Below are 25,189 nucleotides of genomic sequence, written 5' to 3' on the forward strand. Positions count from 1 at the left end.
CATGACTCCAGGCAATCATCCACTCTTGCCAAGAGTGCCTCGCTCCCTAGGCTAACAAAAGTTCGATCGTCGGAAGACGAAGACGACTTCCACCCTCAGGCCGCGCTCCAAGAGTCGGAGCCCGCAATTAAAGCCAGCGAGGCCCCACGCTCGAAGGACAGGGGCACCTCTCCCGATCCTCGACGCCAGGCGTCGAAAAACTCCGGAGCCACTAAGGGACAGGGAAAACATTTTTCTACGCACGGGGAGGGGGGAAAACAGCAGAAGAAACTACCTGTACATTCTTCCACACCTGTGAAACACTCCACCCCCACTAAACAGACAGACAAGCCCAGGTCTGCTGATAGGTCCACAACCAGCAAAGCTACTCAAGATAAATCCCATAGACTTGCTGAGAGAGTCATTCCCAGTTCCAGAAAATGGTCCAGTGAAGACATAGATAGGGTCATGTCAAGAATGTCTTCTTTGGCTGATTTTTATGATAAAAATCCAGAACATTTCCTCTCGTATGATCCACAAGGGGCCACACCCTCAGGCTCTACTGATCCTATCCCCCCGAGTAAGAAGGCCCGGTTTGAAACTCCAATGAGGTCCGAACCCTTCGAGGTACAACCTTACGCAAGACCATACTCACGGTATCAAGGAGAGGCTTCCTTTTGTGGAGACCAAGATTTTGGGTTGATAGAAGAGCAAACCGGGACGGCCTACTATGGGGATGATGAGGACCAGGAGGAAGAAGAGGATGACCTGGAAACATACAGAGTAGATTCCCCGGTAGAGAACGAAGCCCCGGTTACCGACTCCCCGGTCGATAACCAACCCCTCCTAAATGAGGTTCTCGCTCGCGCAGCAGAACATTTCCACATTGACACCCACGGTTTACAGGAGGAAAGGGACTTCGCAGAAGAGTTAGTGGGAGAAAGAAGGCCTGTTGCCCAGACCATCCCTATCCTTAAATCCATTCAGCGGAGAATAGATCCATCCCTGGTGAACCCAAACCTCACCAGAGCAGTCAATCCCAGGGTTGAAAAACTTTTCAGGGCAGCTCAGTCTGACCCTCTCTATATAAGAGGACATCTGAAGCCAGACTCCCTAGTTGTCACCAACACTCATAAGAGGGCTGGGACACCCTCGTCTTCGTCAGAAGCTCCTCCCGACAAGGAGAGCAAAAAACTATACGGTTTCGGCAGGAAGGTAGCCTCAACGTCCGCCTATCAAGCAAGGATTGCTAACTCCACCACCCTGTTGGCCAGCTACAACTGCCATCAGTGGGAAGAAGTCGCGGCTCTCATAGCCTCTGCTCCTGAACCGTTAAAGGGCCAATTAGCCCGGATTTCCGCAGAGGGTAGAGCCGTGTCTGGTTGCATTTTGAAAGCAACCTTCGACGCCGCGGACGACGCAGGCAGATTGATAGCAGAAGGTACTGTTATCAAGAGACATGCGTGGTTACGGCAGTCTGGTTTTAAGGCAGAAACACAGGCATCATTGTTAGACAAACCGGTGGAAGCCGATCTGTTGTTTGGTAAGGCGGTCGAAGACGCACTGAAAAATGCCAAGGACGAATACGAGACACTCAAATCCCTTGGTCAGTTAACCAATAAACCCCCTAACCAGAGAGGGAATAGTAATTTTTGTCGCCCACGCGGCCAAAATTCCCAGAGAGGATCTAACTATTCCCAGGGGCAGGGTAAACAGTGGAACAACAACCAACAGTCTACCCAGGGTTACGGCAGAGGTAATAGGAGAGGTCGTGGTAAAGGCAGAGGCAGCCCCAGCAAGGTAGGCGGCACGCCTCCACCAAAGCAGTGACGCTCAGTTCAGGGTCCCTTCTCACGCAACCCCAGTAGGGGGACGCATTTCAAACTTCACCCAGGCTTGGGAAGGGATCACATCAGACAGATGGGTGCTGTCAACAGTATCCACGGGATATTGTATAGAGCTACTGCAGCGTCCCCAGAACCATCCTCCACGACAAAGAGTACACTCCTTAGAACATCAGAAGATTCTCCTCGAGGAGATCGCCATTCTTCTACAATAGGACGCGATAGAACTCGTCCCGGGACACCAGGTAAACAAGGGTATTTATTCAATTTACTTCCTTGTGCCAAAGAAAGACTTGACAATGCGCCCAGTATTGGACTTACGGCCTGCCAACAAGTATGTCAAGCCCCAAAAGTTTCGTATGACCACACTACAAGAGGTAATCCCCCTCCTAAAAAAGGGGGATTACATGGCAACATTGGATATGAAAGATGCTTATTTTCATATTTCCATGTTCCCAGCGCACAGAAAGTACTTGCGCTTCAAGGTGGACAGTCTGCACTACCAATTCAAGGTACTGCCCTTCGGGATAGCTTCAGCACCAAGGGTATTCACCAAGGTACTGGCGGTGGCGGCTGCACACCTACGCAGGGAGGCAATCCCAGTGTACCCTTATCTGGACGACTGGCTCATAACGGGGGAAACCCCAGGAATTTGCAGGACAAACATTCAAAGGACTATCGACCTCCTCCACGAGTTAGGCTTCTCAATGAACGAGAAGAAGTCAAGCCTGGTGCCAAGCACCTCAAAATAATTCCTAGGAGCAATCCTGGATACCCAGGAGGGGTTGACCTTTCCTTCAGAAGAAAGAATTCGGAATATACTACTGCAAATTCCGCATTATCAGTCCGGTCATCAAATAACGGTACGCAAAGCAATGCGTTTACTGGGCATGATGGCGTCATGCATTTACCTGGTCCCCCACGCGCGCCTGCGCATGCGTCCCATGCAAGAATGGTTGGCGAAACAGTGGTCTCAGGCAAGTGGTCAGTGGGATGATCTAGTGGTCGTTTCGCCAACACTGGTGCAAAGCCTTCACTGGTGGACAAGAGAGAATCTCGCACAGGGGAAACCCTTTTACGATCCCGAAGTACAGGCAGTAGTCACTACAGATGCATGTCTGACGGGGTGGGGAGCTCACCATCTCCACCACACAGCTCAGGGTCTCTGGTCTCACTCAGTGGCCAAGAACCACATCAACCTGCTAGAGCTTCTGGCAGTATTCAGAGCGCTTCAGGCGTTCGAGCCCCACCTACTAAACCTGTCAGTGCAAATCCGGACGGACAGCACTACAGCCATGTTCTACCTGAACAAGCAAGGAGGGACTCGCTCGCCAAATCTGTCCAAGCTTGCCCAGAAAATCTGGATATGGGCACTCAGACGGAACATCTTCCTGTCATCACAACATGTTCCAGGGGAGCTCAATTCCCTAGCGGATGCTCTGAGCAGAGACTCCCTCCCAGAGGAACACGAATGGGTTCTTCACAGAGAGGTCGTAGAAGATCTCTTCTCTCAGTGGGGTTTCCCCACTATAGACTTATTCGCCACAAGCGAAAACAGACAATGCCCAGGATTTGCATCCAGGTTCCCCCAACCAGACTCCCAGGGGAACGCCCTGTGGATGAACTGGTCAGGGATGTTTGCGTATGCTTTTCCACCAACTCCTCTCATCAGGAAGGTGGTGAACAAGATGAACAGGGAGTCGATGACGCTCGTCCTAGTTGCTCCCATGTGGGCAAGACAACCGTGGTTCCCACACCTACGCAGGATGGCGGTGTGCGAGCCCATCAAACTTCCAGCCTGGTACAACCTACTGTCCCAGCACCAACGTCAAACAGTGCACCAGCAACCCAACTCAATGAACCTGGCAGCATGGCTCCTGAGGTCATAGAGTTTGGACACCTCAATTTACCACAGAGGTGTATGGACATCCTAAAGGAATCTAGGAAACCAAACACAAGGCACTGTTACTTTGACAAGTGGAAGAGGTTCGTTATCTGGTGCCAGAGTAGACAAATCAACCCAGTTGATTGCACTCCTTCCACTATTGTTACATACATGCTCCACCTGCTAGATGCAGGATTGGTTTTTAACTCACTGAAAGTACACCTGGCAGCCCTCTCGGCTTACACCACTTCCCATAGCAAGGTTTTGTGGTGGAAAGTACCAGTAGTTAAAGCCTTCATGGAAGGAGTAAAGAGACTTCACCCTCCTATTTCAAACCCACCACCAGGGTGAGACCTTAATGTGGTGCTAGCCAAGCTCATGGGCCCCCCTTTCGAACCCATGCATAAAAGCAGTCTCAAACACCTGACTTATAAAACGGCCTTCTTAGTAGCTATTACTTCTATAAGAAGGGTCAGTGAAATTCAGGCTCTGTCAGTGCAGGATCCCTTCTTTACTATCCCTAAAGACAAACTGGTTTTACGCACACACCCTAGGTTCTCGCCTAAATTTATATCAAAATTCCATGTAAACCAGTCCATCGAGCTTCCGGCTTTCTTCCAGAACCCGCAAAGCTCGGCTGAGGTGAAACTACACACCCTAGATGTGCGTAGGGCGGTCCTCTACTATGTAAATAAAACCAGACCACTAAGGAAAACAGATCAACTGTTTGTCTCCGTAGCTACAGGCAGAGAGGGGGATCGCGTCTCTAAAGGTGCCATCTCGAAGTGGATTATTAACTGTATCCAGCTGTGTTACTCACTCTCTGAAAAGACCCTGCCTTTTACGCAAAGGGCCCACTCTACTAGAGGCATTGGGGCCACTCTGGCTTTCATTGCAAATGTACCCCTTGACACCATTTGCAAAGCAGCTACTTGGAGCTCTATTCACACTTTTACTCAGCATTACTGCATTGACACCCATTCCAAGGCAGATACACAAGTGGGACAAGCGGTTCTAAGACACTTATTTGCTCATGACCCTTCTCACAACCCACCTCCTTCTTCTGGTACTGCTCGCTAATCTATGCACAGCATGTGATCTAAGCAGATTCCACAAGCCTCAGAAGGGATACATTACTCACCGTAATCGTATTTCTGATGCTTGTATCTGCTTAGATTCACATGCGACCCACCCTTCCTCCCCTCCGAGAGAAGGCGCATGATTGCTTGTACTCTTACCTTCTGTCTATCTGCTTGGATTATCTGTACTCACGCTACTCCTCATGCTACCTCATGTCAGAAAAAATACAATCTGAGGATCCTAGACGCGTGAGGGATCTTGGGTACAGTGGACGTCACACTAGGGATAGTATTACTGGCACGCCATGTGTCGATGCCCATTTTCGAGTTTCGAAAAACAAACTGTAATACTCCGCAGCTTCCACTAGATGTCGGCCTATGCACAGCATGTGAATCTAAGCAGCTACAAGCATCAGAAATACGATTACGGTGAGTAATGTATCCCATATATATATATATATATATATATATATATATATATATATATATATATATATATATATATATATATATATATTACTGCTCGCAATCCTTTTGGTTTCCTAGAGTGACTCTTGTTATTTACACTTGACATGTATACTCTTCAACTTGCTGCGCTCCCACCAGTTTTCTCTGGAACATGTCCTGCATTAAATCTCAAACACTGAAGGTTTCTGTTAATTTAATTTACTTACAATTATTAAGTTTCATGCAGATGATTCAAAAAATGACCAGTTCCCAAGATGTCTTTCAGACCTGATGAAGTTTCCATACCCTGTCTTCCACCCCTGAGCCAATCAGCAACTGGGACTCCCTCCACCATCTTCGGATGGGGAAGGCCCAGGCCCCTGAGGTAAATTTAGTCAAGGAAAGAACCTTATATCTATTTCACACTCACTTGTACATTCTGTTGCACTCCAACTTCACATTACTACACTGCTGCTCAATTCTCCAACCCTAGTGAACCTGCCAATACTCCAACCCTAGTGAACCTGGCAAGGGGTAGACTGGTCGTATTTTTAGCTGCAATGTTCAAGTTGAAGGATAGGCTTTCTGAAGGTATGGTGTGCAATATTATATTGCCACTAAGATAGAATTGCTGTGAATAACATTATCATCTTTTTAGGTGTCTTGACAGCATCAAGCCGGGCTCCTCTGTGCTTTCCTATGGGTCAAGTCACCATTGAGACAGTCAAGTTGGGTGTGCCCAAAGGATTGTGCCGACGTCTAGATTGTTGAGTTATTTCGATGTGGTCCCGCGATGCAACGTGGTACTCCAGTAGTAATTTGCTTGAATCGGTTGAGGAACTGACAGGTGAAGGTCGAGTTAGTGGCCGAAAGCAATTGAGTCGGTTCGATGGGGTCCAGCAATATGATGTGGTTCTGCAGTGGCGATCGGCTCAAAGGTGGCTGAAGTCTAAGCAGCCGATGGATTAGCCTACGACTCGACCGCTCAAATTGGAATAGAAATGCAGTGAGTGTCAAAGGCAACTCCTGGGGGTCTTCAAACTCAAGAGTAGTTGAGTCAATTTCAAAGCATTTCAAGGCAGGAAATAAAGTCATGAGCTGTTGCTTGGCATCTTGGTTGCTGAGGAACCCAGACTTAGGTCTCCAGGGATAAGGCAAGTTCTTCTGCCATTTTCAGCTAGGAAGATTACCAATGAGCGCTTGCAGGGGCTGTTGCTGCAAGTGAGCAGACTCCTGGATACCAGTGTTCAGGCAGCAGTCAGGCATTGTGCAAACAGCAGTTCATCCCAAATAGCCCTTTGGGATATAGAGGGACAGGTCTTATTCCCTCCTTGGAAGTCTTCATCTTTACCGCTATGGCAGAGGACTTTGGGAAGACTATACTACAATAAAGTTCCAGATGAAACCGTTTACTTCTTCTGATGTCCAAAGATGATTCAGCTAATGGGGCGCAGGGTTTCACCCACGGGCCTCATTACACGGTAGGCGGTAAGGGAAAAACGATGCCGGTAAAGGATTACCGGCATCGCTAACCGCTCCTGTCTATTACGACCCGCCTACCCGCTGTTAGCGGCACTGCTAAGAACCGTGCCTCTAGTAGCGGCACAGCCGCGGGCACGCGACCCCACATGGCGGCAATAGCGGCATGGCAGAAATAGGAGCACATCACAAGTCATGCGGACATGTAAATAGCGGCATGGAGCAGGCCCAAAAAGCCCATACTGGCATGGCGGAAATACTGGCATCGCGAACCACCCGTAAAGGGCCATATGCAGTGTTCCCTACTGCCACAAGTGCACACAGTCAGCACAGGTGGAGGCAATGGAGACCGGGCCAGCACGAAAGGAGCACACCACACCCCTTCCCACACCCATTCACACACCAAATTGATTCCAATACTAGTAGCATTACATGGGCTGGAGGACATGATTGCATTGCAACAGCAACAACAACAGGCAGCACAGAGGAGATGCAGGAGGAGGAGGAGGAGGGCGAGACAGGCACAGCAAGCCCCACCAGTGCAGCTAGTTGTACTACAGAGGCAGCCACCAATCCTCAGAATCAGAGCCAGTCCATTCAACCTAACCCCTGAGCAGATACACACCCTGTACCGTCTGGACCGGGATACCATCACCACCATCGTGGACATGATACACAACAACATTGTCAGCCTCATAGAAATCCGTACTGCCATCCCCCCTCTACTGAAGGTGGTCTCTGTGCTCCACTTCCTGGCCACAGGCACCTACCAGCACACGGTCGGGCAGGTGCATGGCATATCACAACCAGTATTCTCACGCATTCTGAACCAGGTGCTCGATGCCCTCCTGAAGCACACAAGTGAACACATATCCCTGCCACGGACTGCCCAGGAGATCTCCAACACCAAAGTTGGCTTCCATTCACTGGCAGGCATCCCAAGTTGCATCGAGGCCATCGACTGTACCCATGTGGAATTGGTGGTCCCACATGGTATTTAGGCAGTGTACCGAAACAGAAAGCAATACCACTCCATCAAAGTCCAAATGGAATGTGACTCTAACAAGATCATCACCCATTGTTGTGCCCGATATCCCGAATCAACCCATGATTCAATGGTCCTGCAGAACTCAACGATACCACGCTACATGGAGCGACATGCTGGACAACGTTCTTGGCTACTTGGTGAGTAGCATGGCAAGCACATGGCAGTGTGATGTGGGGAGTAGATTTGGGGGGGAGATGCATACTCCAACTGGGTGTGATTGGGGGGGGGGAGATGCATACTCCAAATGGGTGTGATTGGGAGGGGGGAGAGATGCATACTCCAACTGGGTGTGATTGGGGGGGAGATGCATACTCCAACTGGGTGTGATTGGGGGGCGGGAGAGATGCATACTCCAACTGGGTGTGATTGGGGGGGGAGATGCATACTCCAACTGGGTGTGATTGGGGGGAGAGATGCATAATCCAACTGTTTGAGATTTGTTGACAGAATAAACAATGCCCATACAGAAATACACCACTGTCCCCCAAGCCAGGCCAGACTTGACCTGACACATGAAAACCACATGCAAGAAGTAAGCTGCACAACAATGAAATGAAGCCATTACCACAACCATGCCATAACCATTCACATGCATACTGCACATCATCAGACTGTATCCCCTACAACACAATGCAGCAACATGCAGCCAATATGGACAATGGAAATGTACGCTGAACAGCATCACAGCGGAAATGCGACCTTGAGTGCATACAAAGGGATCACCTGTAGCCATTATAGTGAATCACACCCCTACACCACAACAGAAGTGCCGCATGCCATCATGGGGACATCAAGTTTGGAATGGCAGTTCACTAGGAGTGTGATTCAAACGGTGACAGGACCAAAGGATACGAATGAGTGGACATCACCTAGTACATGGCAACAACTGCTGTAGGCATGCACAGTGCATGAACACTTGCAAGACTACATCACCTTCCCACATTGCAATTACTTTGATTACCTCCATGCATGCAGGGATATGTGGATGTCATTCACAAATCAAAGTTGACTTGTGTGACAGCTACTGGTTTCATTTGATGTAATCACTTACGCATACCCATTGTTGCACCCGTGCAGGTGATGCTGGCTATCCCTTGAAGAGGTGGCTCCTCACCCCTGTACGGAACCCACAGAACAGGCACGAAGAGGACTACAATCGTGCACATACCCGCACCCGTGTGGTAATTGAGCAGACATTTGGCCTTTTGAAGACATGGTTTCGGTACCTCAGCAGGTCGGGTGGGGCACTCCTGTACGGGCATGAGAAGGTGGCCAAGATCACCATGGCATGTGTCATGCTGCACAACATGTGCATCAGACGGAATGTGCCTCTGCCCCCTGATATTGAACTGCAACCACCTGGTGAGGATGAGGAGGGAGAAGATGGGGCGGCACGTCATGCAGGTGGCGATGCACAGGAGGGACGTGCTGTGCACCAGCATCTGATAGACCAATATTTCTAATACACATGGATGAAGAGGGTGCAATGGATGTGGGTATTGGGGCACAGGGTTTTGTGGTGAAATGTACACTGTGCACTGTCCACCAGTAAAGCACACATACACAAATAAAAATGTCCACTCATGTGATTCGTCATGTCACCAGTGTGTATTAAGTATCGTAAGAAAATGAAGTGCATGGACCCTACAACACGAACACCCTTTACATTCTCCCCCCACAACTCGCCCAAACATCCTTTACCCCCTCCCCCACAACTCTCCCAAACACCCTTTACCCCCTCCGCCCACAACTCTCCCAAACACCCTTTACCCCCTGCCCCCACAACTCTCCCAAACACCCTTTACCCCCTTCCCCCACAACTCTCCCAAACACCCTTTACCCCCTCCCCCCACAATTCCCCCAAACATGGCTTGCACATCAGTTCAGCATTACAGTACACAACACGATTCACCAACATCAGGCTGGCCCTACTTCCCACCACCTCTGGCAGCATTGGGTGGTTGTGAGTTTGTGCGCCGCATAGCCCACATGGACCTGCACAGGGGGCTGGTCTGCCTTGAGCTGGCAGAGGAGGAGGTGCTCGGTTGGTCCGGTCCTGGGGGGGTTCTGCCTATCCATAGCGTCTGCGATGCATGTGAGGACCTGCCTCACAGCTGATAATTCCTCACAAATGTGGTTGGTGCTGGCTTCAATGGCTTGTTTGATGCCCTTGGCATGTTCCCTGCACTCCTCCCTCGCCAGGGCAACCTCGCCCACATGCTGGCCGACCAGCACAGTGATGTCTTCCTGGCGCTGTCGGCTGATGCTCATGTCATGGGCTCTGTGTCTGCGTTTGATGGTACCTTACGCACCTTGTGGCATGTGTCGACCATCAGGTGATGTCACTGTGGGACTCCAGCACCCTTCCACAAATTCATTCCCAGACTGCTCATGGCTGCTGGCATGTGACGTGGGGCGTGGGCTCTGTTGGGCTGACTGCTGCGGGCTTGGTGTGTGGTGTTCAATGGGCATAATACACGTTTCCTCCACATCGGACATAGGTGCCTTGGCAGCTGCCTCGCCGATGGAGCTATTTGCGGCGGACAGTGATCCTTCCGCAGGTGGATCGTGCGTGGTGGTAATTGCTGGAGTGGGTGCTGCAATATTGTCTGACGGAGTTTCACGCCTTGGTGACGTGGGTGGCTGTGTGGGTTTGGCCCTCTGCGGCAGTGCAGACTTTCCAGTGCCCCTCGATGTGCTGGCCATGGTGCCTGCTTCCATTCCCTTGCCCTGTTTCTTTGGAGGTGGGGCCTGCGTCGCAGAGTCCTGCTCCTCACTGTCAGATTGTGAGTCTGTGGGGGACAAAGAGAGAGATAGCATCGGTGATGGGTTAACGTGCATCATGCAGATGTTGTTGTTGATGCAGTTATATGCATTTTGACTTCATGTTTGGGCATACAGGTCGTTAGCCAGATGGGTGGGTCATACAGGCATGAGTCTGGGTGACACGTGTCTGAGGTGCTGCATGCATGTGGTTGTGTGGGGATTTGCACAGCATACATGTATGTTTGATAGCTCCATCCATGAGCTGATTTCAAGGTCACATTTGGAGGATTACCACATGCTTTGCATTGCAGTGTTTTGTGTGGACACTCACCTCCATCTGACGATGACAGCACACCGCGCTCCATTTCACCAACTCCCTCGATGGATTCGACCCCAATGGTGCTGGCACAAGTCTCCTCCCACTCGTGCAGCTTTATTAGGGATCCGCCTCCTGTGCCCATGGCCAGGCTCCTGTTGACTCCCAGAATACTACATACACGGAGGCGCAGATCGTCCCACCACTTGCGTACGTCCTTCACAGTGCGGGGGGTGGAGCCCACCGTACTGACTTTATGGGCCACCGCTGGCCAGATCTCCTTTTTCTTAATGAGTGCGGGACGCCGCATGTCGTTTGCAAACACGACCTCAGCGTTGGCTGCAAGTGTGTCAGGTAGCATTATCAGTTCTTCATTTGAGAAGCGTTCCTTGCGTTTCCGCGCTGCTCCTTTTTTTAAGGCCTTGGGCATTCTCTGGGGTTGTAGTGATGATTTTGCCAAGCTGTGGTGTAGCTGCAGGTCCTGGGGGCTGAGGATGGCAATGGATTGTGTTTTTGAAGATGGCTGCCGTGCTCTTTCCCGTTCCTGTGCAATGACGCTACTTCCGGTTCCGCTTATTTACGGTCACCCCTATTAGCGGTCACCACTTTTAGCGATGACCGCTAATGCCTGATTTATGGACGGCGGAAGTTCTATCAGCACTCTCCTTGGTGCCGCTAAGGGACTTTTTGGGGCCTTTATCGGCATGGCGGTAATGTCCTTACCAGCATGGCGCTAAGCTCGTGCCCACGTACTCGTAATGCCCCGCAATTAGCGGGCTGCTTCCTACACGGACACGTTATTAGGGCCATGCCGGTAAGGACCGTTACTTACCGCCTACCGTGTAATGAGGCTCATTTTGCCACAGTGGATTGCTCTATTTCAAGCCTTCTGTAGGAGTCTAATTCTGGCTTCTGTAACAAGAGTTTTTTTCTGGTGATGTGGGGCCAGGTGGTGAGGGTACACAGGACAAGTGAGTGGCATAAGAGATTCCAAGATGGTAGGACCCTTTTCTGGAGTGTAACTGCTCCCCTGGGCTACACTAACTCCTCCCTCTCTCCAGTCTGCCTTTTATCACAGAAATGTCACTTATTAACACCCTGGTGTTATCTGCCCATTGTGCTTGCAGGGCTGTTTTTGAAGCACTGATTTCCACCTAACCTCCTTGAGTAGATCCTGTTCCACTGGGAAGGTGTCAAGCCTTCCCAGAGAGAACAAAGGGAGCTTCTAGGACTTGAAACACATGTTTTGTTTTTGGTGAAAGCCAGTCCCAAGCAGCCAGGACACAAAAAGGCCTAGAAAATTGAACGAGTCACTAGAAACCAGACAGACAATAAAATAGCATAAAGCAGGTTTTGGCCAGTATAAATGTATATTCCCATGGCCACTAGATCAAACCACATATGGCTTATCCTTATTTATCGAACAAATTGACACCAGGACAAGGGGGTATACAGTCATATATAGTTTGGATCATGGTTGCCCACACTTAAAGGCATCACCCTGGCTGTTGGGCCTTGCAGGAAAGAATGTGTTGCTTTGTAGTTGCCATGTTGCCAAACTGCAAGACAGCTGCTGGGTGTGTCAGTAGACAGTCTCAGCTGAGTTACATGGTGCGTTATGATAGTGAGCCTGATAAGCAAATCTCGCTTTCTGAGGTGGAACAAGGCTTCTTTTGAGCATACTAAAATAAAAAGCTCAGTATTGCCTACCCATGCAGATGGACTTCTGTCACACCTGGTTCCTGCTTACAGGTTGCAGCTCATTTATTGGGGGTCAGCGTGCATAATGCCATCCAGTCAAATCTGTGTACCTGCTGCACAAGAGCATTGAGCAATGACTTTGAGGGTGCCACATCATCTTAGTTTCTCAAAGAAAAGTAAAACAACAAACTGAATGTATTCTTCGTCCTTTCCAACAGGCATCCAGCAGTGATGTCTCCTACTTCCAATTGTCCATCGCTACAAACACTCTAAAGGTCACCTCTTCCTGGCATCAGTGGTCACCACATTCCTATAATCTTTCTAATTTAGGATGATTCTGTGGGTGAGCACAATTTGAAATTCCCCTTCCACTTTGTGCCCAACAAACCTGTTTGTGGTGGGTCTCTTCTACCAGCTGATGTCACACCTGGTGGAAGAACAGGTTGGCTAAGTCTTAGTTGATCTGTATTTTAGTGGTTGTCTTATCTTCAGGCATCTTTACTATGTGGGATCTAATCTCAGTCTTAAAATGCATTTTGCAGACCGTTTTGATATTCCCCAATAATAGTACCCCCATACCACAGTCCCTTAAGATGTACAGTCAAAAAGAGTCTCTTCACCACCATTCTCTTGTTATGTTGACAGACCACTTCTCTAGTTTCTTCTTACATTGTATAAAATATCAATGTTTGTTTCCATCTGTCTTCCAAGCATCTGCTGTTTGCATATGGGGTGCCTTTGTATAATACCAAGTAGGTGTGCAGTTATGACTTGCATCCTTTTTAAGCAAATATTCAGTTTGCTAATTTGCGAATGGTTAATAAGATGCTGTGCAACAGTGTATTCCTTTAGTGTCCCACAGTTGGAATGTCCTCCCTTTGCAAGATCAGGTCCCTTAGAACTTTGAGAGCATAGGAACCTAACCTTTTAGAATATTTGCTCTGCCCATTTCCATGCTATTCTTGTGAGGTTAGTACTCCTTCTCTCCAGCGAAACAGCATATACAGCTTCTCTACAGATCTTACTTATGTGACCAGGTTTATTAGAAATGTCATGCATTTCTCCTTTTATTCTGTTATTTAAGAGTTTTCGATCAATTGACTGAGTGCAAATTGTACGCCCTCTTATCATGTTTTGAGAATATTTGACACACAGAAGCGTTACCACTCTTACACAGGAATCACAAATAGGTCAATTTGTTTTTTATTAACAACTCACTGCTTCTAGCCTTTACATCACTAGTTGTATTTTTAAGCTAGTGTTCCAAGGAATCTTGAGGCATTTTCAAAAATAAAATCCAGACCATTGCAACAGGTTATTTTTTTCATAAATTTTGTTTCAAGGTGAGGAGGGTTGCAGGAGCTCCCAAACAATTGTCTTGAGGTGGATTGCAAACTTAATGAAGAGCAGGGGATATTTTTCTCTAGACTGAAATGTACTTCTATTGCAACGTACAATAGTGTTTAGGATTGGCAGGGTTTGCCATTATTATCTATGTGGCACTGTTAGTAGGGCCCCTAAATTGCTAGACCTGAAGTAGAATACATTTCTCTTGTTTACATGCTTTTTTTGTTATTGTGCCATTTTTAATCTAACTGTTAAATATAACTCTGTTAAATATAACTCTGCTTCTATGCAGTGAAAATGCATTTGGCCTATTCTTTCTGACTGTCTAGAGCATTCACATATTCCTAACTGTGCAACTCATTTAATTATGAACACTTTTTTTCTGCATATATTTTTGGAACAGGGTTCCGACCTTCATCCCAGAATAAACTTGGTATTCCTTTTTGTGGAGCCTTTGCACTTCTCACCAGTGTACAGAAAATTTAAACTACATCCACGTGGCAAGCTGCTCAGTCACACTACCGACCGCCAGAAGCAGCCTGATCCCAAACTGAGCTTTAACCCAACATTTCAACGAGTTTGACAATAAACAGATTAATCAAGACAAATAAGGTTCAGTCGGGCCCTTCATTTAGGGAAAATGTACGTTTTAAAATGTTTTCTAAAGATAATCAATGATGGAGTTATATCTAACATAATGGGAAGACAGTTCCAAAAAAGTAAATGGGGCTTCATCTTTGCAATTTCCAAAACAAGTGTATCTTAATTACAGCATCTTTCATTCCTTCCTAGAAGGTGGAGCTTTGAAGCAATATAAGCAGGATGACCTAAATGTAAAGTTTAAAGTTAAGCATCCAAGCTTAAAAAGAACGTGTTCTTCCAAGAGGAAGCCTGTGTAAGGAATTGAGAATGGATGAAACAGAGTTAAATGTCCTGTTAATATATTTGGCTACTCTTCTCATTGAACGTTATGTTTCTGGCCTGCACCCTTCCAAGCCCAGGTTTTAGAAACATCCTAATTGTAAGATTTTGAGGCTGGTATGTATGATTAAATGATAGTTATGCCCCAGTGTAATGCATGTATTAGTCCTTTAGACCTCATTAGATCCTCCACTATATCATTTACTTGTCATAACATAGATTTCACTATAAGGAACCAAAGAGAGTACTCATTTAAGAGGCAATGCATTTCATAGGAGGGTGATCTGGAAGTCTATGGAGTTACCCATTCTAGGCTTTTAGCTCCCTTTAACTGTTAGCTACTTACGTTCACAGCATCCTATCGGAGTATGCCCAATAGTATTACTGAAGGGGCTGAAAAACAAAGAATACAGCAGTTATTATCATGAGTACCTCTTACCTTTTACTCCAAACTCTTGTACCTGTCCTTGTAAGTTGCTCCCTACAAGTTTATGTCCATTGTCCTCAACAGTCAGTCTTGATAGTCCAAATGTGGGTTTGGGTTGCTACCCTAAGAACATTCTGTTCCCTGCTTTGTTACAAATCAGTATTCCATCAGTGAATGGGCTATTGGTCAATCTGTATCTAGCTGACAGTCAATCCAAAAATGGTCACAACATCTGGTATATTCGGTTTGCTTTCAGTGGGGACAATGGGTGACACTGACCCAACCAGACCACCTTAGAAATATGAAACCATGAGTTTTCAGTCTCTTCAGTCCAGCCTCAAGTTCTGCTTTTAATGTAAATATGACAGATTGTGCCTCCCACATTTTTAGTGGCACCCACTTCAGCTGTTTCAACTTGAAGATACCTTGAGATTCCCACTTCTACAGTGCAGCCTTACCTTCTGCCTTTAATGTAAACATACCACATTTGGCTTTGAAAAATCTTCTGGCAAATTCCCGGACATAGTTCCAATACACTATGCACTCCTTTTTGTCTCTTCCCGGGCAAAGGTAAGTACCTTTGCATCTTGTTCTTCAGCTCTGCCACCCAACCTCTTTGGTCTTTGTCTGTTGTCCTTATAGCATCACGCAATGACTGCCCTTACTGATGTCTGAATCCAATTTCTGGCAAATAGCGGGATAACAAGTTATCCTTCCTACTATGTTGCTCTTCAGCTGGCACACCACCCTAGGAGAGTAATTAAAGGGCCAGTGTAGATCTTTAAATGGGTTCTCCGTTCATGCGAGGGAGCATTTCAAATTAGCCATTGCCACTTACAGCATGCTTAAAACAGAAGCTGTCAACTGTGTGTCCAGGCCCTAAACTACTACATCTGTTTTTATGGAACTAAAGTATTTTTTGGTCCCTCTTAACAAACATATTTCAGTGGACTAGCCACCTGACATCCTTTAATAATTATTTTACTTGGTCCCGGTTATGATTGTCCACATAATATAAGTGTGAGCTACATCCACCCCTTGTGGCTCTCCCCTGGATCGTTCCTGGTGCCCTCTTATCGGGTGACTTACTTGAGCAAATGCACACGTTGGGAGTGCCCTTACTTGAGACCAGTTTCTCATTTATGTTGATGTTGGCCAGGCCACAAACAAGTTGATCTCCCAACGCTCCTGACATATATGACTCCAAATTGGTGGTGCCCCTCAGTTGTCTTAAATCCAATGCTTGCATGAGTAACATCATAATCTTTAAGGAAACACCAACGCCTTTGCCTCGTCATATCTGGTCAGAATTGGCACTAGGTCATTTAAAGTTGGTATCTTATTTCGGTATTCCCACAACAGTGAGAAACGTGTACATGTTTTTGCCTTTCGAAATGTAATTTGTTTGCATAACATGATTCAGTATTTTTGCACAGAGACCCCATAGTTTTACTTCTGTTTAAACTCATGCAATGATACAATCCTGCCATATCTCATGCCTGCAGCTGGTTTGTTCTGTATCTGAGGTTTTTTAACTGACCATCAGCACATCAGCACTTTGCCCTCACTATCTTGAGGGCTGTCCTGCCCAGTTCAACTTAGAAAGCTCTCTGAGACATTCTTTTTCTCTTACCCTATTCTGGCCTGTACCACACGGCTTCCCGCGCTACAGTGCACAAACACACATGGAGCTACCACTCATGTGTTGAATGATAAAAGGTCCTATTTACAGATCATTCATCAACTGCAAGCATTTGCATACACACAGAAAGCATCATCACTTTGTGCATTTTATCCCCATTAGCAAACTTTTGTGTTGAAATTAGGAAGAGCAATGTGTCAGCAGAACCTCAGTAAAGCCCTTTTAGACATTTGAAAGTGCAGACAAGCCCCAGAAATGTCAGTGATTGTAATCTAATGATATAATCATATTTATGTTGGTACTTGCCACCGGATTGGTCCTCCGATGCTGACTTATGGCAGAAGTACATCTTGTATCAAAGCCTAGGGCAAAACACGATTTTCCCTGATTTTCACAACACTAAAATGTTCGAGGGAGAAAACACTGAAAGTTATTTCACTGAAAATAACTTTTGGTTTTCACTCCCCCGAACATTTCAGACTATTTGCCCCCACCCCTTACTTAGCTGTGGGCGGCACACCTCGTTGTGTGTGCCGCCGTCGCCAGTATCCCTCTGCGACACTGGTTCCCATCACATGCATGTATGGAACCGGTGTTGCAGGGTCCACTTTTCCTTCTTTTCTTTTTTAAACTTTATTGAGACGGGAACGGGGGACACCCCTCCAACCCCCGCTCACATTACAGTGAAGAATGGTGCAGGGGACACCCCTGCAGCCCCGGCTGCCCTTCTTCACTGTAATGGTTTGTATGTTATATATTCGTTCGAATTTTTAGGCTATACGAGATTTTCGTACAGCCTAAATTCGGTGAAATATGCCATAGGTTTTTTTTCTTCTGCCTTTTTGAGTCACACCTGAGTTTGTCTGTGGAGGTGAAAAGGGAAATGACTTAGAAAGACAGAGTTAGGGAACTTGGATTGATCAAGACGCTGGGGAAATGCTTGCCTGTGCTTGGATGTATGGGATCTCATGGCTGATGGATTTTGCGTGAGGGGTTAATGAGCAATTAGGGTAACAATACATGGTAAATCAGTAGTTAGTGTTTTAGTCCAGTTTAAATACTTTGTTTAGGCATTAGTGAGTGAGTGGTTGTGGATGGACTTGAGATGTGCTCAAGTTGGACCTTTGAAGCATGAAAATTCATTTAAGTTGTGGTGTTCAATACAAAGATTGTGACTCCCATGGCCTGGCCTATGGTGTGAATAATAGCTAAGTCAAGAGTTCACTTTAAGTCAAGAATGCAGGTGATTGGGAGAGTGGAAAGGCGGGAGACTGGACGATGGAAGGGTTATGTCACATGGAACTACGCCTGCTTGAAACTTAATAGGTAAGATCTGAGGAATCAAAGGCTATAAAATAAATAAATGAATGGAGAAGTGTGCAGGAACCCACTCCTAGTGACAGTTTGATAACAATGTATACCATGTTCAGGTAGTTATGCAGGGTAATCTCAGTTAAATGTTTAAGCTACGACTCAAACTTTCCAGAGGGGGTTTTAAAGACAGGAGTATTCTGAACATATAGGCCCTCATTACAACTTTGCCAGTCCGGAAACAACGGTGTCGGTAAGCTTATCGGCACCGTTGTTTCCGGACCGGCAAAGTACAAGATTGCGGGTCGGTGCTTTTCCGCTCGCCAGGTCTGCCCTGGCAGGCAGAACGGCACCCACTCACAAACTTTCACGGAAGCACCGACACCGTTATTAATGATGCCGGTGCTTCCGTGGTCCCCATTCCTATTGAGTCTTGTGGAACTAAAATGGGAATGGGGATTTACAATCACCGCCGCCTGACTTACCAGACCGCCGGGGTTGTAATGCCCCAGTGTTTCCGGCAAGTCAGGTGGCGGTAAATCATTACGGGTCTGGCGGCTACCTGCCGGTTTTACCGGCTCGGTTTCCGTCGGACCCGTAATGAGGGCCATAGAGCCATAAAGGACACACGAGAAAAGGCCATTCTATTGGTGAAATGGCGAACTCTTCAAGTAACCCATGAACTGACCTAACAGGGCTGTGTTTACCTACTTCTCTTGAAAGAGGACAGCAGGGTGATCTTGGGTCTCACTAGACTGCTTACTAGGGGCAGGGTGTGTAGGTAGACAGGGGTGCTAGATTATGTTGAACTGCTGGATAGCAAGGGGATGCCACTTTTCTAATGCCAATGCCAATGTCAAAAGTATTTTGTATAGCACACAGCTGTCATTGGTATGATTTGCATCATTAAAACCTTGTTCAAAGATCCAGTCGCTGCACATTTCAGGTACCTGATAGAACCAGATATAGTTCTTGAATGGATGGAGCTTTGGGTGCACATTGCCTACATGTGGTGATTGACTGTAAGGTGTGGGAAGAAGGGTTATCTTAACTGGCACTGCAAGCTTGTAACTGCTGCTAGTGTGCGCTTAGGTAGGTTGCAAGGTGAGTGGCACACGCAGTGACCGTTGCTGTGCAGACCGAGGCTCTGGTAGTGGGTTCCAAGTGGGGTAGGCAGTTCCTGTCCTACAGAGTCCAGCTTGTGTTAAGTTTTGAGCGTTGTAGTTAACTAGATTTATGAGTTATGACGGGGAGGATGATGCCGCATAGGAACTTCGCACAGGACAATGCCAACCAGTGCTATACATTGAAAGTATGGGTGTTGGTCAGTCCTTGCTGTGCAGTTAGTAGGAGGTAATTGGAGATAACTGATGTAAAAACATAGGTGTGGATGGGTGCATGTGATATAGAGTTGTGATTTAGCTTCTCAGGTAGGTTACATGAATGAATTTGAATGACTGAATTGGCTCCGTTTTCTAGCCTGGTTGATTTGCAAAGGCTGGTTACATTTCCTAATTTAATTGAGTTGACCGAGCTGTTTGAGTTGTCCCATTTGGACGAATTGGCACATTTGATTAAGTTGTACACAAATAGTTCTACTAGACCCTCCCCCAGTACTAATATCCCCATCTCTTGCAGAGAAGGATGCAGCAGATCATGATGCACTGCTTTATGGCAGTGAAGAGCAAGCTTGAGTGTAAAATGGGGCTCTTTGACCTGTTTGGCTGTGACTTCCTGATTGACGAAGACTTTAAGGTAAGTTGACTTAATAGTTTTTGCACATTTGCTTGCTTCTCCTCTTACGGATACCTTAAGATGTCTTATATCATTGAAGGAAATTAACTCCTTCCTTTCTGCCACACACAATGACCATATGCTGCTACATTAAAATTCCATCCATCCTCCATAGTGTCACTGGTGTCAGCCCTTTCCCTACATGCTTACCCCAGAATAACTCCTTGCTTTCTCTATGTGTATAGCCCTGGCTTTGTCCCGCCCTTTTTCTATTTGCACAGAATAGGAAATGAGTCGCTATTCCCATTTATACTCAACCCTCAATGTGACTTATGTGCAGTGTCCAGGATTGCATCCTTCCTTCCTCCACATCAGTGATCTTCAGACTTTGGGGCATGGTGCCACACCCATGGCTGTGAATCCCATAGCATGAAACACAAGTGTCAGCCACTAAGGGTGAAGTGAAATACAGTGAGATGTACCTTTGCCACTGATCCTGAGGTGTTGCCAATTGGGCTTGGGGTCCTAAACAGACTGACATTGAGTTCCAGGCTGTGTTTAAGTTTTTGTTACTGGAGGTAACATCCATCTCCTGAAAGAAGGGGCACACACTTACTATGGTTGATGCACACGAGAAAAAATGACAAAATAGAATAGATAAATGAATGGAAATTGAAAGGTGCTGGGAAGGAGACAAAAGGTAGAGCAGAATAGGAGGGAAATAACAAGGAATGTTGAAACGAGGTGGAAGGTGAAAGAAGAGACAAAATGGGAGAATGGGAAAAACAGAAACAAAGAGGTGAAGAAAGACAGAGTAGGAGACAGGGAGAGAGTTAGAGAAGAAATCTAAAGAGAGGAAGAGAAATTGTGAGGAGTGAAAATGGACGTGTGTGTGAAGTAAAAGACAAACCAGGAGAAAAAGAAACAAAACAGAAATGCATATCTCATTTGGTAGCCCAGAATCAGAAACAAACAAAATGAAAGGCTGCAGGTTGCTAATCCCAAAATAGTCTTTGACATATTCTCCTGTTAGTATAAAATACCTGCGGCCCAGTCGGGTAGTGACTACAGCCTCAGTGACTGTGTTCTAGAAATTTAGAGGGGCCGAAACAGGCTCACTTCCAAAGCAGAGCTCGTCCGGATCTGCCAATCATGTGACCTTGTAGTGGGGGAAAATGATGCCCACGTTCTCTTACACAGGGCTGAATATGATAAGTCAAGGAACATATAGTATCATGAATTCATCAGAAAGATTAATGGCTTCCTAAAGCTCAAAGACAAGCAAAAAATGCAAATCCTGCTAAGGGAAGGAAGGGAGAGAGACAGACAAAGAGGTAGAAAATAGCCCTTTACAGAAATGAGTGAAAGAGACAGAATGTGAGAGAGGTAATAGAATGAGAGGGAGAAAGAGCAAGTGGAAGATCTGCTAAAGAATAACCGGGTAATTAGGAAGAAGTAAAACAAGAGATAAAGACAGTATGGGAGGAAGAGGAGAGAGAGCCGGGTCAGGAAAGAGTGACGAGGAGGGAGCAAGAGAAGAGAAAAAATAGGAAGGTGAATGAAGGAGATGCGTGTGAGTGATTGCAGGAGAAAGCATTTGGATCTAAAAGTATGAAGGAGAGAACAGACAGGTGAGAGAGGAAGAGAATTAGAGGAAAGAAGGAACAGGGAAGAGATTGTGAAGAATTTAGGGATGGTGGAGAGAGAGGACAAAGGAAGACGAGTCAAAGTGAGGATGGTAGGCATGGAAGTAGTGTAAAAATGAAGCACTAACTGAAGACATATATGTTGTGAGGGAGTCCTGGTGCTACACTACACTCTTAAAGTCCTTACTCAGTAGACATATTACAGATTTCACAGGGGTTAACACTCAGTCAGCAGTCCGGGATGTGCTAACCTTTGTAACACAGTATTTGGCATCCATATTTGATTAATTTCCCATGCAGTGACTGTAACTGTTCTTTCCAGAGCCTGGGATCTCCTGCTTTCTTTCCTGATGTACCTCAGCATTCTGGCAGCTCCCAGAATGGCCGAGCTCGCTCAGTAAAATGTGGGATGAGACACGCTCACAAGCTGTTGTCTTTCAGAGAGTCAAGCTTCCCTATTGGATAAACTGCCTATACCTGTAGTAGTGACTCGGCAAAGGATATGGCTTATGGCCACATTCCTGCTGCACTGACATATCTCTTTGATGTCTAGAATAGTTGCTTACAGCATTGTAGGGAAAACACACTGGGCGAGCAATGGACTTGGTGTTCCTCCATACAAGCCCTCTGGGGACTGCATCACTGGCTGCAGCCTTAGAAGCCAGGGTCACCACATTTCCCATCCACTAGGCTCAACTTTAGGACTTAGTCAACCCAAAAGAAACGTTTGATACTTAACTATTACCAGCATGTTATCCAGTACACTAGAATATGTAGTATAATGGATAAACCTTGACCCCTGACAAAGCAGAGGAAGGCCTACATTATGTCCCCCACCTGGTTTATGGTCACTATTGAAATATTCCAAGCCATTTCTCAGTGGGTATCCCTTGTCCAAAGGAGAGGGATCTTTTTTGAAAAAGGCTACTGTGACATAATGGCATCCCCAGAAGTTTAAAATGGCCCAAGACACTGTTTCAGCAAAGACTTCCAAGTACTGTGTTGTATACAACCCATGTAACCTTTTTGGCGTGTACTGCGATTATGTGAGTGCTTCAGAATAATGGAACATGTGAAACAAAAATACATGCTCGGTAGATGAGCACGTCTGCAAACCAATGGGAGCTTTGGCCGCAAGAGGAATGCCATGCAAAACATGGACAGTCTTACCAAGAGCCCCTGGGAGCATTACACTGACAATGCCGCAACTGGAAACAAGATGGTGGATGGCCCATATATAGGCTCAGCCTACGTCCCTGCATACCATAGGGGAAGTTAATTGAAACCAGAGGAAAGTGTGACATCTTTTACAATGCCCCAATCTCCACGCTCAGTTTGTAGAGCCTCGGAGCTGAGCAGGGTTGAGCAGAGGAGGGCAGGAGTTTTGCTAGGTCTGGAAAAGATCTGGGGCTATGCTAATGTCTAGAATGTCACGACTCTGGGCTAGTTAGCCTTTTGGTTGTAGCCCCTGAGCTTCTATCCGGGGCTTCAACCAAAAGACCCTGGGCCCCCCTAGCAACACATCTGGTGAAGGATCTTGGGGGCAGGGAGAAATCGGGATAAAAGCTCCTGGCATCCAGAGCAGGGTTTGGGAGTTAGGAGTTGGCAGCATTAGAGAGGAGTCAGTGTGTGGTGAAGCAGAGAGGAGACAAGAGTGTGGGAGGAGGAAAGGCGAAGAAGAGAAGAAGGCATGCTAAGGAGGGGTGTAGGCGTTCAGAGGAGGGAAGTTGGCATGCTGAGGAAGGAAAGAGGAATGCTGAAAAGAGAAGGATGATTGCTAATTAGGAAAAGGGAAGAACAGAGGGGGAGAGAAGAAACAGCAGGAGGAAATAAGGTCAGAGAAAGAAGAACATCAAAAGCAAGGAAATACTTGTGTACAGGTGCCTTATAAATGCCATATTATATCATATCAAGGAGCAAAGGAAGAATCTCAGGACGGAGAGGGAGGTGGAGGTGGCCTGCGAGAACCATGCAGGTGATTGGGATTGGGAAGAAGTTGGAGGGAGAAAAGAATATCATGAAGAGAAAAGGAAGGGGTAGCAGGAGTAGTGAAGCAGAAGAGAAGGAGGAGGGAAAATGTGGCTAAAACATGAGTTGAGAATGTGCATGGAGCAGAGCAAGGAGTTAGAAACAAAAGAGAGTGCTTGAGAAATGATGGAGCAAAGCAAGGAGTTAGGACCAAATGAGGGTGCTCGACGAATGAGACTGTTGCAAACCATTGCAGAGGAAAGGCAGGAAGATTGGGAGAGACTGCCAGGGTCCAGAGAGAGGAGGTGGAGAGAGAGTGCCATTCTAGGTTAACTGTGCTACAGACCTTAGTGAAATGGCAGAAGATCAGAACATCCAAACCTCTATTTGCCAGGTGTCTGCACCCTATAGCCACAGGCTTAGAGAGATCTCTTGGAGCACCCCAAAGTGTTTGAGAGTTGGACGATGCACAACCATAGCAGTGGTGGGGGCATGTGAACTAGAACAACAAGCAGACAAGAGCCGCCCTGACACTAAAGCCCGAAGACACAAGAAAGATGTGTAGGGGCACTTAAAACCCTGACATTTTGTGTGACTCTTTTGCCACACTGGCAAGAGGGTGGATTCCACAGGAAAACAGGAATTGACTTATGACCACAGTCCCTAGAGCAGAATCCATCCTATGTTGTGTTGTGTTTAATATTACTTTATATTTAAGCTTAATTTTGTTTACCATACTATTTGTATCCTTTCATAATAGCCTGTGTTTTCTGTAGATTCAGCTCGGCTTCATGCCACCACTCAAAGATAGCTACATAAGGAGAGCACTTCTATAAGAAACATTTCAGTTGCCATTTCAGAAACAAGGCATGTTGCCCTTTGAATGTGACTGGTCTCAAAGTCACACTTGAGTTGGTTGATACTCAGCATATAGGAAGAAGGTATATACTAGGCTGAGAAGGAAATCAGTTGGCTAGATGGGCTACCCCACTGGTTTCCACTACTGGAGGTGAATCCCTGTAAGAGCTGCTTTGTCTGTTGACCTGCAAGGCTTTTGGTACCATCTCCTGATGGTGTCTTCCAGTTTTGAGGTGGGCTTTTGGCTGGTTGACTGCCTATAAAACTCCTCTGTCTAGCTCGCGCCCCTCTCTTTGGAGATTTAGGAGTGGTGTTTGCACTCTGAACATGCAGTGCCTGCAGGCTCCATGGGGTCACTGCCATTTAATCTCTAAAATGTGTCCACCTAGTTGCCCCATTGGTTCTATTGGTGTATAGGAAAGGGTTGGCATTATTGTCATGGTTAATGAGGGGATAGGATATCTCCAGCGGAGACCTTAAAGGACCAGTATCAAGCCTAGATGCCCTGTGACTGTCCCGTGCTATGACCAAAAGGCAGGGGACATTTTTGCAGGAGCCAAAGCTTAAAAGTAAGGGATTCACTTCGGGTAAAATGATGGTAATGCCTACATGAATTCACATGCCGTGTGATGAGCTATTGCCATTTCATTTTTCTTCTCAATCTAATTGCTTCTTCTATATTGTAGTATCCAATCTACACATCGCAAAGAAACTTACAACTTTATAACATGTGAAGGCATGCCCCTGAACGCTCACACCTGAGAGAATACAACCCACTAGGAAAGAAAGAC

General features: G+C 46.6%; 1 protein-coding gene across 1 annotated transcript in view; it reads left to right on the forward strand.

Moving 5' to 3' along the window:
* The window catches only part of TTLL10 (tubulin tyrosine ligase like 10), a 1,071,284-nt gene that overhangs the window by 984,272 nt on the left and 61,823 nt on the right, over window positions 1-25,189 (forward strand). Inside the window, exon 13 of the mRNA XM_069610084.1 lies at window positions 19,831-19,947. Coding sequence (XP_069466185.1) covers window positions 19,831-19,947 — 117 coding nt within the window. The remainder of the gene's footprint in view (window positions 1-19,830; window positions 19,948-25,189) is intronic.

This window comes from Ambystoma mexicanum, chromosome 8, assembly GCF_040938575.1.
Source record: "Ambystoma mexicanum isolate Mex_15411 chromosome 8, UKY_AmexF1_1, whole genome shotgun sequence".
NCBI lineage: Eukaryota > Metazoa > Chordata > Amphibia > Caudata > Ambystomatidae > Ambystoma > Ambystoma mexicanum.